This window comes from Heptranchias perlo, chromosome 25 (genome assembly GCF_035084215.1).
Source record: "Heptranchias perlo isolate sHepPer1 chromosome 25, sHepPer1.hap1, whole genome shotgun sequence".
Classification (NCBI taxonomy): domain Eukaryota; kingdom Metazoa; phylum Chordata; class Chondrichthyes; order Hexanchiformes; family Hexanchidae; genus Heptranchias; species Heptranchias perlo.
In genome coordinates this window covers 9,569,514-9,583,934 of record NC_090349.1, presented here as the reverse complement: position 1 = coordinate 9,583,934, position 14,421 = coordinate 9,569,514, and the positions used below count along the sequence as shown (strand labels likewise).

Sequence of the window (14,421 nt, the reverse complement as noted above, 5' to 3'; positions counted from 1 at the left end):
GCATTACCATCGCCAAATCCCCACCATCAACATCCTGGGGGTCACCATTGACCAGAAACTCAACTGGACCAGCCACATAAATACTGTGGCTACAAGAGCAGGTCAGAGGCTGGGTATTCTGCGGCAAGCCAAAGCCTTTCTACCATCTACAAGGCACAAGTCAGGAGTGTGATGGAATACTCTCCACTTGCCTGGATGAGTGCAGCTCTAACAACACTCAAGAATCTTGATACCATCCAGGACAAAGCAGCCCGCTTGATTGGCACCCCATCCACCACCCTAAACATTCACTCCCTTCACCACCGGCGCATTGTGGCAGCAGCGTGTACCATCCACAGGATGCACTGCAGCAACTCGCCAAGGCTTCTTCGACAGCACCTCCCAAACCCGTGACCTCTACCACCTAGAAGGACAAAGGCAGCAGGCATATGGGAACAACACCACTCCTCCAAGTCACACACCATCCAGACCTGGAAATATATCGCCATTCCTTCATTGTTGGTGGGTCAAAATCCTGGAAATCCCTCCCAGCATTGTGGGAGAACCTTCACCACACGGACTGCAGTGGTTCAAGAAGGTGGCTCACCACCACCTTCTCAAGGGCAATTAGGAATGGGCAATAAATGCTGGCCTTGCCAGCGACACCCACATCCCATGAACAAATGAAAAAAAAGATCCCTGAAGCACTCCACTCTCCTCCGATTGGGATTTCACTGCTACACTGGGGGTATTTTTCTTTTTATCACCCAAGCCTAAAACTAGCATTGCAGATCGGGCGTCTGCTTTTGAAATGGAAGGACTTTCCTTTGCATTAATTTTCGTTGGTATCTGTAACAATGACTTGCATTTATGTAGCACCATTAACATAGTAAAATGTCCCAAGGTGCTTCACAGGTGTGTAATCCGACAAAAATTGACACTGAGCCAAAAAATGAGATATTATGACAGGTGACCAAATGCTTGGTCAAAGAGGTACGTTTTAAGCAGCCTCTTAAAGGAGGTGAGGTTTAGGGACTGAATTCCAGATGGCTAAAGGCAACAAGAAGCCAGAGTTGAAGGAACGCAGAGATCCCAGAGGGCTGTAGGGCTGGAGGAGTTACAGAGATAGGGAGGCCTTGGAGGAATTTGAGCACCAGGATGAGTATTTTGAAATTCAGGCGGTCACCGGGAACTAATGTAGGTCAATGAGCACAGGGGTGATGGGTGAACGGGACTTGGTGCGAGTTAGGACCCGCAACGCCAGTTTTACGCTGCAGCATAGGTTGAAATTCACCCCCATCCTCTCTCCACCACAGGAACAGTGCACTTGGTAACCTGGCCACCAAAAATTCAATCCCTCGGGACCTTTGTATGGTAGCGTTACTCTCCATTTCACAAAAGTGTCGTATTAACCGTGGATTTATTTAATAATAAACAAAACACTATACCCATAGAGGGGTTTGTTGGCGGGAACCTAAATGCATCCTCCATTCTATTTGGCCTCATTCCGGGTCACTGCCCCCGCTGCAGAAACACATAAAGGGTCTGCACCCGAGAGGCGATCAGAGAGGAGGTTTTCTCTTCAGTCATCGTGAGTATTTCCAGCATGTTTCTGCTCTCGTTGCAGAAATTAATCTGAGTTGGAAATCCTTTACATAAATCATAAGCAGCCCCAGTGAAGCTGCGGAAGTTTAGTCACGTTTCCAGCTTCTGTTCTGGGGCCTCGTTTCCCGGGAGCGGGGATTGTTCGTTTCCTTATTTTTTTTCTCTCTCTCTCTCTAATGCACTTGCTCCCTTTTAAAATGGAAATGGAGAGAGGCAGGAGAAATCCGCGCAAACTCTCGGTAATCGGTCTGTGGGAAGGCTCCCAACTCCCAACTGTAACCATTAGTAGCCGATGCCTCAAACGTAAGCGCACAAGGCGCTGCTCATCTCCCATGTCAGTTTAACTCCTGTGCGTTTACGATCCTCTGAGCATTGTGTGTATTGTATATGCGTTAAAATAGCGCAGACAGGAATTTATCTGAACCTTTAGATCCAGTGCTGAAGACAGCGCACAGAGGAAATTGAACCTCAAATGTAGGGTTTCTGGTCAATGCTTGGAGAATAATTTCATAATGAAAATTTCTAAATCATATTTTTCAAAACAGTGCAACCTCACCACTGCAACTTTCTGTATATTTACATTCTCACCATTGCTTCTTCTCCGAACGTGTCGATTCTCAGCTCTCACCTCTCGGGGTCAGTTCACGGTCTCGCTGTTCACCCCTCTCTGTATGTGTAAATTCTCACCGTTGATCCCACTGTAAATGTCTATTATCACCTTTGATCTCTGTGTGTATGTAAATTCTCACTATTGATCCATGTGTGTGTGTAAATTCTCACCTTTGATTCGTGTGTGTAAATTCTCACCATTGGTCGATCTATAAGTGTAAATTCTCACCATTGATCCATCTATAAGTGTAAATTCTCACCATTAATCCATCTATAAGTGTAAATTCTCACCATTAGTCCATCTATAAGTGTAAATTCTCACCATTAATCCATCTATAAGTGTAAATTCTCACCATTGATCCAACTATAAGTGTAAATTCTCACCATTAGTCCACCTATAAGTGTAAATTCTCACCATTGATCCAACTATAAGTGTAAATTCTCACCATTGATCCATCTATAAGTGTAAATTCTCACCATTGATCCATCTATAAGTGTGAATTCTCCCCATTGATCCCTTTCTGTCAATATAGATTCTCGGCACTCATCCTTCCATGTAACTGCACTTTCTGATTATTTATCCTGAAATGTAATTATATTCTCACCACTGATCCTCCTCTGTACCTGTACATTCTCACGTTGAACCCCCTTTTGTATTTATAGATTCTCATCATTCATCCCTCTCTATCATTGAACACCAAATAAAAACAAAACAATTGTAGATATTGGAAATCTGAAACAGAAACAAATGTTGGAAACACTCGGCAGGTTAGGCAGCAAGAGTCCGCACCTGGAACGTCAACTTGTCTCCCTCACCTCCTTTAAGACCCTACTTATAACCCAACTATTTGACCAAGTTTTAATGACTCCTCCTAATAGCTCCCTGTGTGGCTAGGTGTCCATTTGTGTCCCATTACACCTCCGTGAAGCGTCATGGGACGTTTCTTCGAAATGCAGGTTGTTATCTGTTTTCTCCACAGATGCTGCCAGACCTGCTGTTCATTTGTATTTTAATCTCTCTCGAGATGTGCTCATTCTCACCACAGATTAGAACTGGTATTCGGAGATAGGAGGGGAGGGGGAATTCTGGTCCATCTCCGCGTTTTCCTGCTGTATTAGAAGGAATGGCGCAGTGTTACATTGAAGTGCCCTTTATGCAGTTGCCTCAGTCGCAACTGTGCAGCCCCCGGTCACTGGTTAATCCAGCTCCATCTAGACTCTTTGATGTGTGAACTTTTTGTTTCTGTTCTTCTCTCATTGGCTGTCCCTTGGTTCCGATGCGTGCAATCGGCTGCGGTCTGGGTTAGTCCGATTGGTCAGCTGGTCCGCCTCTGGATTTTATTCTCCACTTGCCTGTTGCCTCAGTTTCTCAATTTGAAGCGAAGGGGTTGAGGGATCGGGAGTCATGCGAGTCATGCACATCATTACCAACCAGAGCACAGGAGCTGCTCGCTTTCACTGATCAGCCTCGCCCCTAACACAAGCCCATAACTGCTCCGGGATGCCATCAGCAGGTTTGGAGATCGTGGGCCTGGGATTGTGCGTCCTGGGCTGGCTGGGAGTCATGCTAGCTTGCGGGCTGCCCATGTGGAAAGTAACGGCTTTCATCGAGAGCAATATCGTGGTGGCGCAGACACTCTGGGAAGGACTGTGGATGAACTGCGTGGTGCAGAGCACCGGCCAGATGCAATGCAAAGTCTACAATTCCCTGTTATCCCTTGGGCAGGATCAACAGGCAGCCCGGGCGCTGACTGTCATCGCCTCCATCATGGGACTCATCGGGTTGCTGGTCACTATCCTAGGAGCCCAGTGCACCAACTGCACAGAGGGGGTGACCACCAAAGCCCGGATCGTCATCAGCGGAGGTTCCATCTTCATCGTGTCCGGCTTCCTCTCCCTCATCCCCGTGTGCTGGATGGCGAACACCATCGTGCGCGACTTCTACGACCCGATCGTCCCCGTCTCCAAGAAGAGGGAGATGGGGGCAGCTCTGTACGTGGGATGGACGGCCAGTGCTCTCCTCTTCATCGGGGGCTCTCTGCTCTGCTGCTCCTGCCCCCCGAAGCAAGACCAGACGTCCTTCGCCGTCAAGTACACGGCCCCCAGGAGAGCATCGGCCAACGGGGACTACGACAAGAGGAATTACGTGTGAAAAGGTCTCCACGACGATCAGGAGAGACCAGAATTGGACACAGGGGGCCAGGGGAGCGAGCAATCGTAGAACCTGACCTCCCACCAGCTTTCTTACTCCTGCTTATTTAAAGCAGTCTTTTTTATTTAATGGATTTGTATTGTGTTTTTTTTTAAAGAAACGAAAACAGAAGTGTTCATTGTGTATCTGCAGCAGTTGTACAGCTTTGGTTTGGGCGGGTTAAGCCTTCGAGAACTGCAAACGCGCCCCGAGAGTGGCTTTACAAAGTTGGACCATGAAGTACCATTGTCAAGAGACTTTTGAACAATCATACGGACACTGATCGATTTAATTTGCAATGGACATTTCTGTGAGCATAGCTGTTTTAGTGAAAATTGCGGGGAGAACCTCTTCCCTCTCTCGGTCTCAGACGCTCTGGCTTCCTCTGTAGCGGCTCCGCCGGGAATTAGGTGGTCGATTTAGATTGAACATTGTAGAATTAATTAGAAAGTTTATTTGAAAAGGGGCAGAGAGCGGCTCCGCAATCTGCTTTTGTCCCGTGTTATCAGCCATAAGTAACCCAGCTCTTACTTGCATCTTTAGCCTGAGTCTGGCATCAGATTGTTCGATTGATTGTACAATATAGATTATTGCAGAAATTTTAATGCGGGGGAATTAGACCTTCGGGCCTGGCCTTGTATTCACACTTTAATGCGGCTAAGTTTAGTGTGCTTGATGCAGTTAGGTTTGTAAATGAGAGTCTGGTCTCGGCGGAGAGTGAGTTAGTTCACGATCTGCTTTATGTGGTTGTCTGTTTTCAGATTGGTCCAGTTAAAGTTGCTCACATTTTCTTTGTGACTTAAGTCCCTAGCGAATCGTCAAATAATCAGACCGCCTGAACCGAGATCTCACTGTTTCTAAAAGCGATGGTCGCTTCGTCGTGTTGCTTCTCTTTAGAGCATCACGACGAGCAGAAGAGTGGACTTTATTTTCACAGGGCGGAGTCCCAGCTCGCTTCTCTCCCTCCCAGTGTGAATAACGGCTCATATAACCAGATACCTATCTGTCCGTTCGAAAATTCAGTGCCTGCAGTGGGCAGCTCTCTCCGGAAATAGCGAGGCGAATATTAACGGTAGGTATTAATGATAGAGGGAGCATGGGAGATGGGGGCAGTACTGGCGATGTAGTGAGTATTAGTGGCGGAGGTAATGACCTAAACAGTATTAATGTAGTCAGTATTATCCAGTTAACGCGGAGAGAGTTTTCAGAGCGCAGTGTTGCAGATGGAGAGTGTGTTCACGATGGGAGCATTAGCAGAGATCGTGAGAATCATGGATGCAGACACAGCTCAAGATAGGTACCGTGTCTTTGATGGTGAGAATGTGTGTGGAGGAGACAGTATTATCGACGTTCATATTGAGACAGCACTAACCATAGACTGAGTACTGATGGAGATAGTGTTGATGGTTGGATCAGTATTAATGATGTCGCGACTGTTAATGATCGAGGCAGTTATACTTTTTACATTAATTTGCCAAAGGCTTCAGACAGGAATGAAGAACTGCCGACTCGTTCCAATAATGAATGCGCCGCTCTTTGTACTGTGATGTAAAGTGGTGGCAAAACCACCTCACATTTGAATCGTTTCTGTTTCCCGTTTCTGTGAGTCGGTGGGTGAGAATTCTCCAAAAAAAACCCGTTCTGATGACTCGCCTGCCACCCCCCTCCCCAGCATTTTGTCTTTTATCTTTGTCTGAATGTGAATGTAATAAATGCACAAAATAAACGATCACGTGCCTGTTTCTAAGGGGAGGGCTGCGCTGGATTGCTGGCGAGAACACATACTGTCGCCACGGTTACCGGAGATGCTGCTGGTAACTAGGAAACCTGCGACCATTTGATGGGCCCCATCCAGTGTGCCACTGAGCCCTTCATAGCACAGAGGCTTCACATCACACGCCCTCGCTGAATATACCATCAGAACACAGCCCCTTAGCAGCACAAATCCCCAGAGCACAAAGCACTTCAGTGGGCTGGCTCAGTAATCTTCTGTTCCATCCGCTTGCCCGTCTGTGGGCAAGTGAGAGGGAGGCAATTTTGCGGAAAGAAACAATTCTAATCTACACTCAGCACTGGGGAAATTTTAACTTTGGGTGAAGATGTAAAATGGAAGATAACGAATCATCCGCCCATATACATAAGGCCCGATTTTCTTTTCCATTGAAGGCAATGGAAGGGAAAATCTAGCGGGGCGCATAATGGGCGGTCAATTCTATATCGTCCATTTTATACCATCGCCCACAATTAAAATTATCCCAAATGACTTAGCATCAACAACGTAGGCTCCATAGAACCCAGGGAACCCCAACTAGTCTCAACAGGATGCTGCGATCCCATCTTCGGAAGAGAGTTTATAATCTCCCAACATTATACACCTTATGGGTGAATACTACAAACCCAGCCTCACAGGAACATCCCAATAATGTACTATAACCCCAAACTAAAAAAAACGCTACCAACTACCTCCAACGGGGTTCTGTTATCTTATCCTCACGTTGCATTAATTTTCCCCACATTAGTCATCCTTATTGCATGAGCAAGATTGCCAATTAATAGGACATTTGGAGCACAAAATAGCACAAGTACGTGTGGACCCAGACAGACCACTGGGCTCATCAAATCATTCCCCTCCATCGACCGTGTTATGTTCTCTGCCCAGTCCATCCAATCTCCTGAGGGAGACGGAAGACGAGGAAATAAAACATCCAAGAAGTAATCTGGGAAATCGTTCACTGACCACCAAGAATAATTGAGCAAAAACTCCTGAATATTATTCCAATCGTACTATCCTGGCCAGTCGGATTGGATTCTGCCGTAGTGCGCGTTTCAGGGTTTCATTCGCACGCTGTTTGTAAGTTCCAACCTCCATTTAAAAGATGGAGCTGCCCCAGGACACCTCCCCGTCGGTGACCTGACCGGGCCGGAAAGAAGCAGAACTATAATAGTGGATCCCCACTGAGCAGCATATATATATATATATAAATATGAAGTATTTGTGCGAATACATTTTTCGTGATCAATATGGGGAAGGGGCTTTAAACAGATTTCGCCCCCGCCCCCCAAGGCTTTCTTTCCTATTTGAGTTACAGAATTATCCTTGAACCCGGTCCAATGAATTAATGTCGCTTTGAAGGTGGGGTTCCAACATTGCGCAGAATGTTGTAAATGTGGCCTTACTATTGAGTTGTATACGTTTAAAAGAACCTGTTTGCACTTGTAAGTTACCCCTTGAGATGCATCTCGGTGCTTAACTAACCCCATTGATAACAGCTTTACACTGCCTGGAAACTTTTAGCGAAAGGTTCATAATCACAACCTTTTCCGTTTGCACTTTTGCTAATGGATACTGATTGATTGCGTGCAGGTTCGATATTTCCTGTGCTACTGTGTATCATCTCACATTTATCTACATTAAAAATCATTGCTATTCCTTAGCCTACCTGCTTAATTTGTTGAGAAACTTCTGAACGTTATTAATCTCCCCGTCACTTGTCACCTGCCAAATAGCTTTGTGATGTAGACTGGTTGAGACTGAACTCTACATTTTTAACGATAGCAAGGACTAGAGAGAGGAGGTCGTCACCTCTTCTGTCTAGCCTGGTTTGAACCCAATACCAGTAGTGAAAGGACGTCAAATATACTCAGCCCTACAATGACGCCCTTGTTTATTACTGTTTTAAGTTAGCAGTGGAGTTTTGTGCTTTGTTAATTATTTTGCCTGAGATCAATCATTTCTGTTCATTTCATATACTTGGATATTACCTCTGTCCTTAGTTCGCATGAGAGGGCATTAAGGGGCTGGGGAAACTCTGCTCCCGGTACCACAGCAAATTGACCAAGATTCTCATCTTCAAAAACATCCATGGTTTTGCTTTATTCTAGCTAAGTGAGCTCCTCCAGCCTACATCCCTGTCCCCATCCTCTCCTTAAGATTAATGCTTGCCCCCCAGTCCCTGAGGCGTCAGTCTGGCTCAGTGATAGCAACGTAATGTGTTCAAGCCGCACTCCATGGACTTGAGCACATAATCCAATCCAATGCTTCGATGGAGTATTGACCCAGTGCAGCATTGCCAGAGGTGCCGTTTTTTTGATGTGACGTTAAACGGAGGCCCACTCTGACTACTCAGGTGGATTTAAAAGATCACACCGCACTATTGGAAGATCGGAGCAGTTCTCCCACTCTCCTAGCCTTTTTATCCTTCAACCAACACCACCAAAAACAAATTAGCTGGTTATTTATTTCATTGCTGTTTGTGGGACCTTACTGTGCGCAAATTGGCTGCCACATTTGCAAATATAACAACAGTGACTGCACTTCAAAGTAATTCATACCCAGGAAGCACTTTGGGATGTGGTGGGAACAGGCGAGGTGTTTGTAAGAGGCCATCACTCAACCACTGCGGTCCTGGAATTCTATCCCTAAACCACTTTTTCCTTTTGCTACTTCCCTCCCTTCAAATAACCTCCAGTAAACAACAACAATTTGCATTTATATAGCTCCTTTAACGTAGTAAAACGTCCCAATGCGCTTCACAGGAGGGAAGAGGTAGGTTTTAAGGAGTGCCTTAAATGAAGAGAGAGTGGTAGAGAGGAGGAGGGGTTTAGGGAGGGAATTCCAAAGGCTAGGACTTAGACGGCCGAAGGCACGACAGCGGGAGCCCAGAATGGAGTAGCGCGAGGCCATGGAAGGGTTTGAACACAAGGATGAGAATTTTAAAATCAAGGCGTCGCCACTTTGACTGTGATTTCAGTTTCCTTCTTAAATGTCCCCTCTTTTCCGACTGGATATCTACCCTTTCGCCTTTAGGTGATCGAAGGGGCTTATTTTAGGCGAGATTCGCTATATGAGGGACGTCATTCCCTTCTTTTCTGGGAGCAACAAAAGTAACGACAGTTAACACATGTGTGAAACAAAATATTGCATTTTGACATGAACGAAGACATCGCGTTGAATGTAAAGTCAGAAAGAACTGCGATCACCTCTGATGGAAGACTGGCCTCTTTAAGGCATTCGTTTCAGTGTGAAAAGTACAATAATAAAATCCCGAGCGTCAGTGCTCACGCTCCAGGGAATGAGTTGCCTCCAGCGCTGTTGTATCTGAAGCGACCTGTGTAGGCGGTGGGGTTAATCTCACTCTCTACCCTGGCCAACAAACGGCTATGTCGGACACCAGATAATATAAATAGTGCAAGATACTCATAAAAAAACGACCCCCATTTTACTCTCTGTTCTTAAATGCATTCTGAGCAAGTATCACATAAAAAGTTGTAATTTGCCATTAGAAAGGGTTGTCTATGGCAGGCGCTCTGTCGCTCGTCAGGCTTGTGAACAGCTCCAAGAAAGTGGGAACATCCTCGAGGTAAAGCGCAGAATTAGTTTGAGCCTCATTTCAGTGCGGCTGTTGCTTGTGTCACTACAACTATGTAATGGTTTCCCAATACAATTTCTCCCAAGATTTTCTTGTGTTTCCAGCAGGGTCCGTTTCCTGAGACACTGACTATTACTGTTGCCCCTGTTGTTAGGCTACCTAATAATGTGCGTATTAATATATTCTACATCAATGTCACATTACATTGCGTGGCAGGAAGAGCTCCAAGTTGCTGTTTCCTCCAATATAATTAACGTGCTGATTAGCCTGGAATACCCTAACCTGCTCCTGACCGGCAGTGAGGGGCCCAAAAGTTTTGTGTTGGACTCATCGCTGTAGGGAAGCGAAGGATTGCCCCGAGGAGTGCGGAGGATTGCTCCGGGGAGTGCGGAGGATTGCCCCGCGTAGTGTGGAGGATTGCCCCGACGAGTGGGGAGGATTCCCCGGAAAGTGGGGAGGATTGCCCCGGAAAGTGGGGAGGGTTGCCCCGGGGAGTGTTGAGGATTGCCCCGCGTAGTGTGGAGGATTCCCCGGAAAGTGGGGAGGATTGCCCCGGGTAGTGTGGAGGATTCCCCGGAAAGTGGGGAGGATTGCCCCGGGGAGTGTGGAGGATTCCCCGGAAAGTGGGGAGGATTGCCCCGGGGAGTGCGGAGGATTGCCCCGACGAGTGGGGAGGATTCCCCGGAAAGTGGGGAGGATTGCCCCGAGGAGTGGGGGGGATTGCCCCGAGGAGTGGGGGGGATTGCCCCGAGGAGTGGGGAGGATTCCCCGGGGAGTGGGGAGGATTGCCCCGGGGAGTGGGGAGGATTGCCCCGAGGAGTGGGGAGGATTCCCCGGGGAGTGGGGGGGATTGCTCCGGGGAGTAGGGGGGATTGCCCCGAGGAGTGGGGGGGATTGCTCCGGGGAGTGGGGGGGATTGCCCCGAGGAGTAGGGGGGATTGCCCCGAGGAGTGGGGGGGATTGCCCCGACGAGTGGGGAGGATTGCCCCGGGGAGTGGGGAGGATTGCCCCGGGGAGTGCGGAGGATTGCCCCGACGAGTGGGGAGGATTGCCCCGGGGAGTGGGGAGGATTGCCCCGGGGAGTGCGGAGGATTGCCCCGACGAGTGGGGAGGATTGCCCCGGGGAGTGGGGAGGATTGCCCCGGGGAGTGGGGGGGATTGCCCCGAGGAGTGGGGAGGATTGCCTCGGGGAGTGGAAAGGATTGCCCCGGGGAGTGGGGAGGATTGCCCCGGGGAGTGGGGAGGATTGCCCCGGGGAGTGGGGAGGATTGCCCCGGGGAGTGCGGAGGATTGCCCCGGGGAGTGGGGAGGATTGCCCCGGGGAGTGGGGAGGATTGCTCCGGGGAGTGGGGAGGATTCTCCGGAAAATGGGGAGGATTGCCCCGGGGAGTGGGGAGGATTGCCCCGGGGAGTGGGGAGGATTGCCCCGGGGAGTGGGGAGGATTGCCCCGAGGAGTGGGGGGGGATTGCCCCGGGGAGTGGGGAGGATTGCCCCGCGTAGTGTGAAGGATTGCCCCGACGAGTGGGGAGGATTGCCCCGGGGAGTGGGGAGGATTGCACCGGAGAGTGGAGAGGATTTCCCCGGGGAGTGGGGAGGATTGCCCCGGGAAGTGGGGAGGATTGCCCCAGGGAGAGCATTGCTCGGGGAAGGAAGGATGGCCCCGGGGAGGGAAGGAATGCTGCGGGAAGTGGGGAGGATTGCTGGGCAAGGCTGCTCTCTCGGGTTTAGTCCAGATTTTCTGCGGCAGAAAGCTGAAATCTTTTCAGCCTTCAATTAGATAAAGAAACTCTTCATTCCTAACGTCATTGAAAGAGAGAGAAACGCCATGGCAACAGTAAAGGATTTCCCCGTTGCCTGGATACTGTGCGCTCTTTATAGCTTTGTAAAAGATGCGTTTCTCCAAGTGTCAGTTGCTACATTATCGGACAGATTTCGGCCATATCAAAGGGGGAACCGTTTCTCGAGTCGGGATCAGGGCACGGTCCGTTCCATTGTTTTCCAATCATATTCCTGGAGCATTAAGATATTAATTTTTAATTAGAAAGGACTAAGCGGAAGATGGGAGGAAACGGGAGGGCAATTAAAATGGAGAGAAATGCCAGCAGCACATCACAACGCTGTGGATTTGGGGAGGCCCAGTGAAAGGTTTAAAGTGGCTTCATTAGAACAAAGAGAACTTGGATTAGTTTGTGAGCTCCGCTCGCCGATTATTTAAACGAGAGGAGGGAGAGGAGGAACGAGATGGAGATAGTGACACAGAGAGAAGGACGGAGATAGGGAGGGAGAAAGTGAGGGGGAGGAGAAGAGATTCCAAGAGACGAAGGCGTAAACAGAAGCAGAAAGGGACAAAGGCATAAAAGCAATTAGAAAGTGCAGGAGACACAGAGACAGAAAAGAGAGACAGCAATGAGACACTTTCAAAGAAAGTGAGAATGAGCAAAAATAGAAAGCAACATACACTCAAATATCGCATCCTCTCCTCCCAGGTGGCCCCGTTAACACGCGGTCTTTAGCGCTCTTTCACAGTCTATTCAAACAAAGCCTTGGAAGTTTCCGAGTGTTTTCCTGTGCTTAGTCATTGAGTGATAAATAGCCATTTCTAATCCCATCGTGTTAGCCATCTGCAGCAGGGAGCTTTGTGAGAGCAAATGGGAAATGCGAGGATTGTTAACGATATTGTGATGACTTTATTGGAACAGATCAACTAGTTAGACGGATAAAGATAGAGGATCGGTATCACAAACACGAAGAAGATGCGCGGAGCTGCACTATAAGCGAATCGTTAAGTTAAATTCCAATATCGTACTAGGAGTGATCGAAGGCTAAACAAATCACTCTGCCTGTGCTGGTCATTAACTTGATTATTTCATATTCTCCTTACATTATCTGTCTATCTTGTTGTAACCTTACAGCAACTGCAGCCAAGGCTCAGTGTGGGATCGGATTGTCTAAGGATTTTTTTTTAACAAGTCCTAATTAAAAATGGAATCCAGGGGCTGTTCGAGTCTCAGAGTCGATGCTCCCTGCAGGGTGTGTGTTTAAAAATTGGCACTCGGGGTCCACGCGCCCTCTAGATCATAAATAGAAAATCGGAGTGAAAATAGCATTAGAACCGCAAGAACAAAGCTACGGGAAGGATTTAATGTCACAACACCATTCGAATAAACAGGTGCAAATTGTAACAGGACCAGAACACAGGTGTGCAATTCCGTCTCTCCCCAAATACCTTATCTCGTGTCCAATACAAAAGCTGGCTCCCATAGGTGATCCCACACTTCCTATGAACTGGTGAGGATTTGTGTGCAAAATAACTTGCCATGGACAACAATAGAGTCGTTTGTTAGTTCTGGGATTTACACCATGCCCATGGCACTTTATATGACGATTAATATCAGTCACTTCAGACACTTTCTAACAGACTAAAATACCAAACAGGTTTATTCACACATAAAACCATTTACAGAAGCAAGCAGCGACAGTAAGTTAGTCCAAATGGTAATAAGATGCCCGCCTTGACTCAGCGGTAGCTCTCTCTCCTCTGAGTCAGAATTGTAAACAATTTTACAACACCAAGTTATAGTCCAGCAATTTTATTTTAAATTCACAAGCTTTCGGAGGCTACCTCCTTCCTCAGGTGAACGATGTGAAAATCTGAGGAAGGAGGTAGCCTCCGAAAGCTTGTGAATTTAAAATAAAATTGCTGGACTATAACTTGGTGTTGTAAAATTGTTTACAATTGTCAACCCCAGTCCATCACCGGCATCTCCACATCCTGAGTCAGAATAGCAGCCATTCTCCAAACAGACAGTTGCAGAATTATTTTGAGGCTAGTATCTTTATTTAACATTATATTTTAAGCTAACAAATGCAACGCAGAGAGAATTTATAAACTATGGTCAAAACACTCAATTTTCTGTTCCAGCTCGTTCTTTACCACACATACAGTCCAAAGAGGACCTGAGGAATTCTAATCACACCATCAAAAATAGCCCAATTTGGACTCTATCAGAGGCCATTCTCTCTTTCTGTGTATCTTTCTCTCTTTTGCAGGAATTGCTTACGTGTTGGTAAATTTAGGACGAAGATTAACGTGAATGAGTCTCACTCCAAATGAGTGAAGCTTAGCAGGTCTGTGAGTTGGCAGTGAACCGGAGTTCCCCAGGGTTCTAAGACTTGTTGAGGTGCAGCGAGGAAATCGGTTCAGCCAATCGCTGCCAACGTATGCAAGTCCATTCGCGGACTGTTTTAGGGGAACGGGTGATCGCGGCCGCGTCCCATCCTCCTCCTTTATAACTAGAAACGCAGAGATCTGCCTTGGCCTTACAAATAAATACTGAATACGTTCCGAGAGAAAATATTTCGGATCAGATAAAAATATGATTCAGGTCTAGAAATTCAGTGGCTCGTATCCGCATATCATGATCTTTAAGTGTGCACAGATGGGGAATTATGGTTGAGTGTTGGTGCAGGTCTCTGATGCTCTGCCCGTTTACAGTTCTCTATAAATGTAGAAAACAAAAAACGAAACGAGGATAAAACGAGTATTGAGGTTATGCTGTGTATTTGTTGATAATATTAATAGTCCAGTTGAGTAAAGATACTAACTCCTCTCACTCAATTGTTACGTATATCTATTTTAAATAGTTCAGTATTTAGAATTCTACATG

At 47.3% G+C, this 14,421-nt stretch overlaps 1 protein-coding gene across 1 annotated transcript; it reads left to right on the top strand.

Moving 5' to 3' along the window:
- Nucleotides 1-3,408: 3,408 nt before the first annotated feature.
- cldn5a (claudin 5a) lies at nucleotides 3,409-6,111 on the top strand. The gene has a single exon (XM_068005545.1). The coding sequence runs from the start codon at nucleotides 3,695-3,697 to the stop codon at nucleotides 4,343-4,345; it is 651 nt and encodes a 216-aa protein (XP_067861646.1). The 5' UTR covers nucleotides 3,409-3,694; the 3' UTR covers nucleotides 4,346-6,111.
- The last annotated feature ends 8,310 nt before the right edge of the window (nucleotides 6,112-14,421 follow it).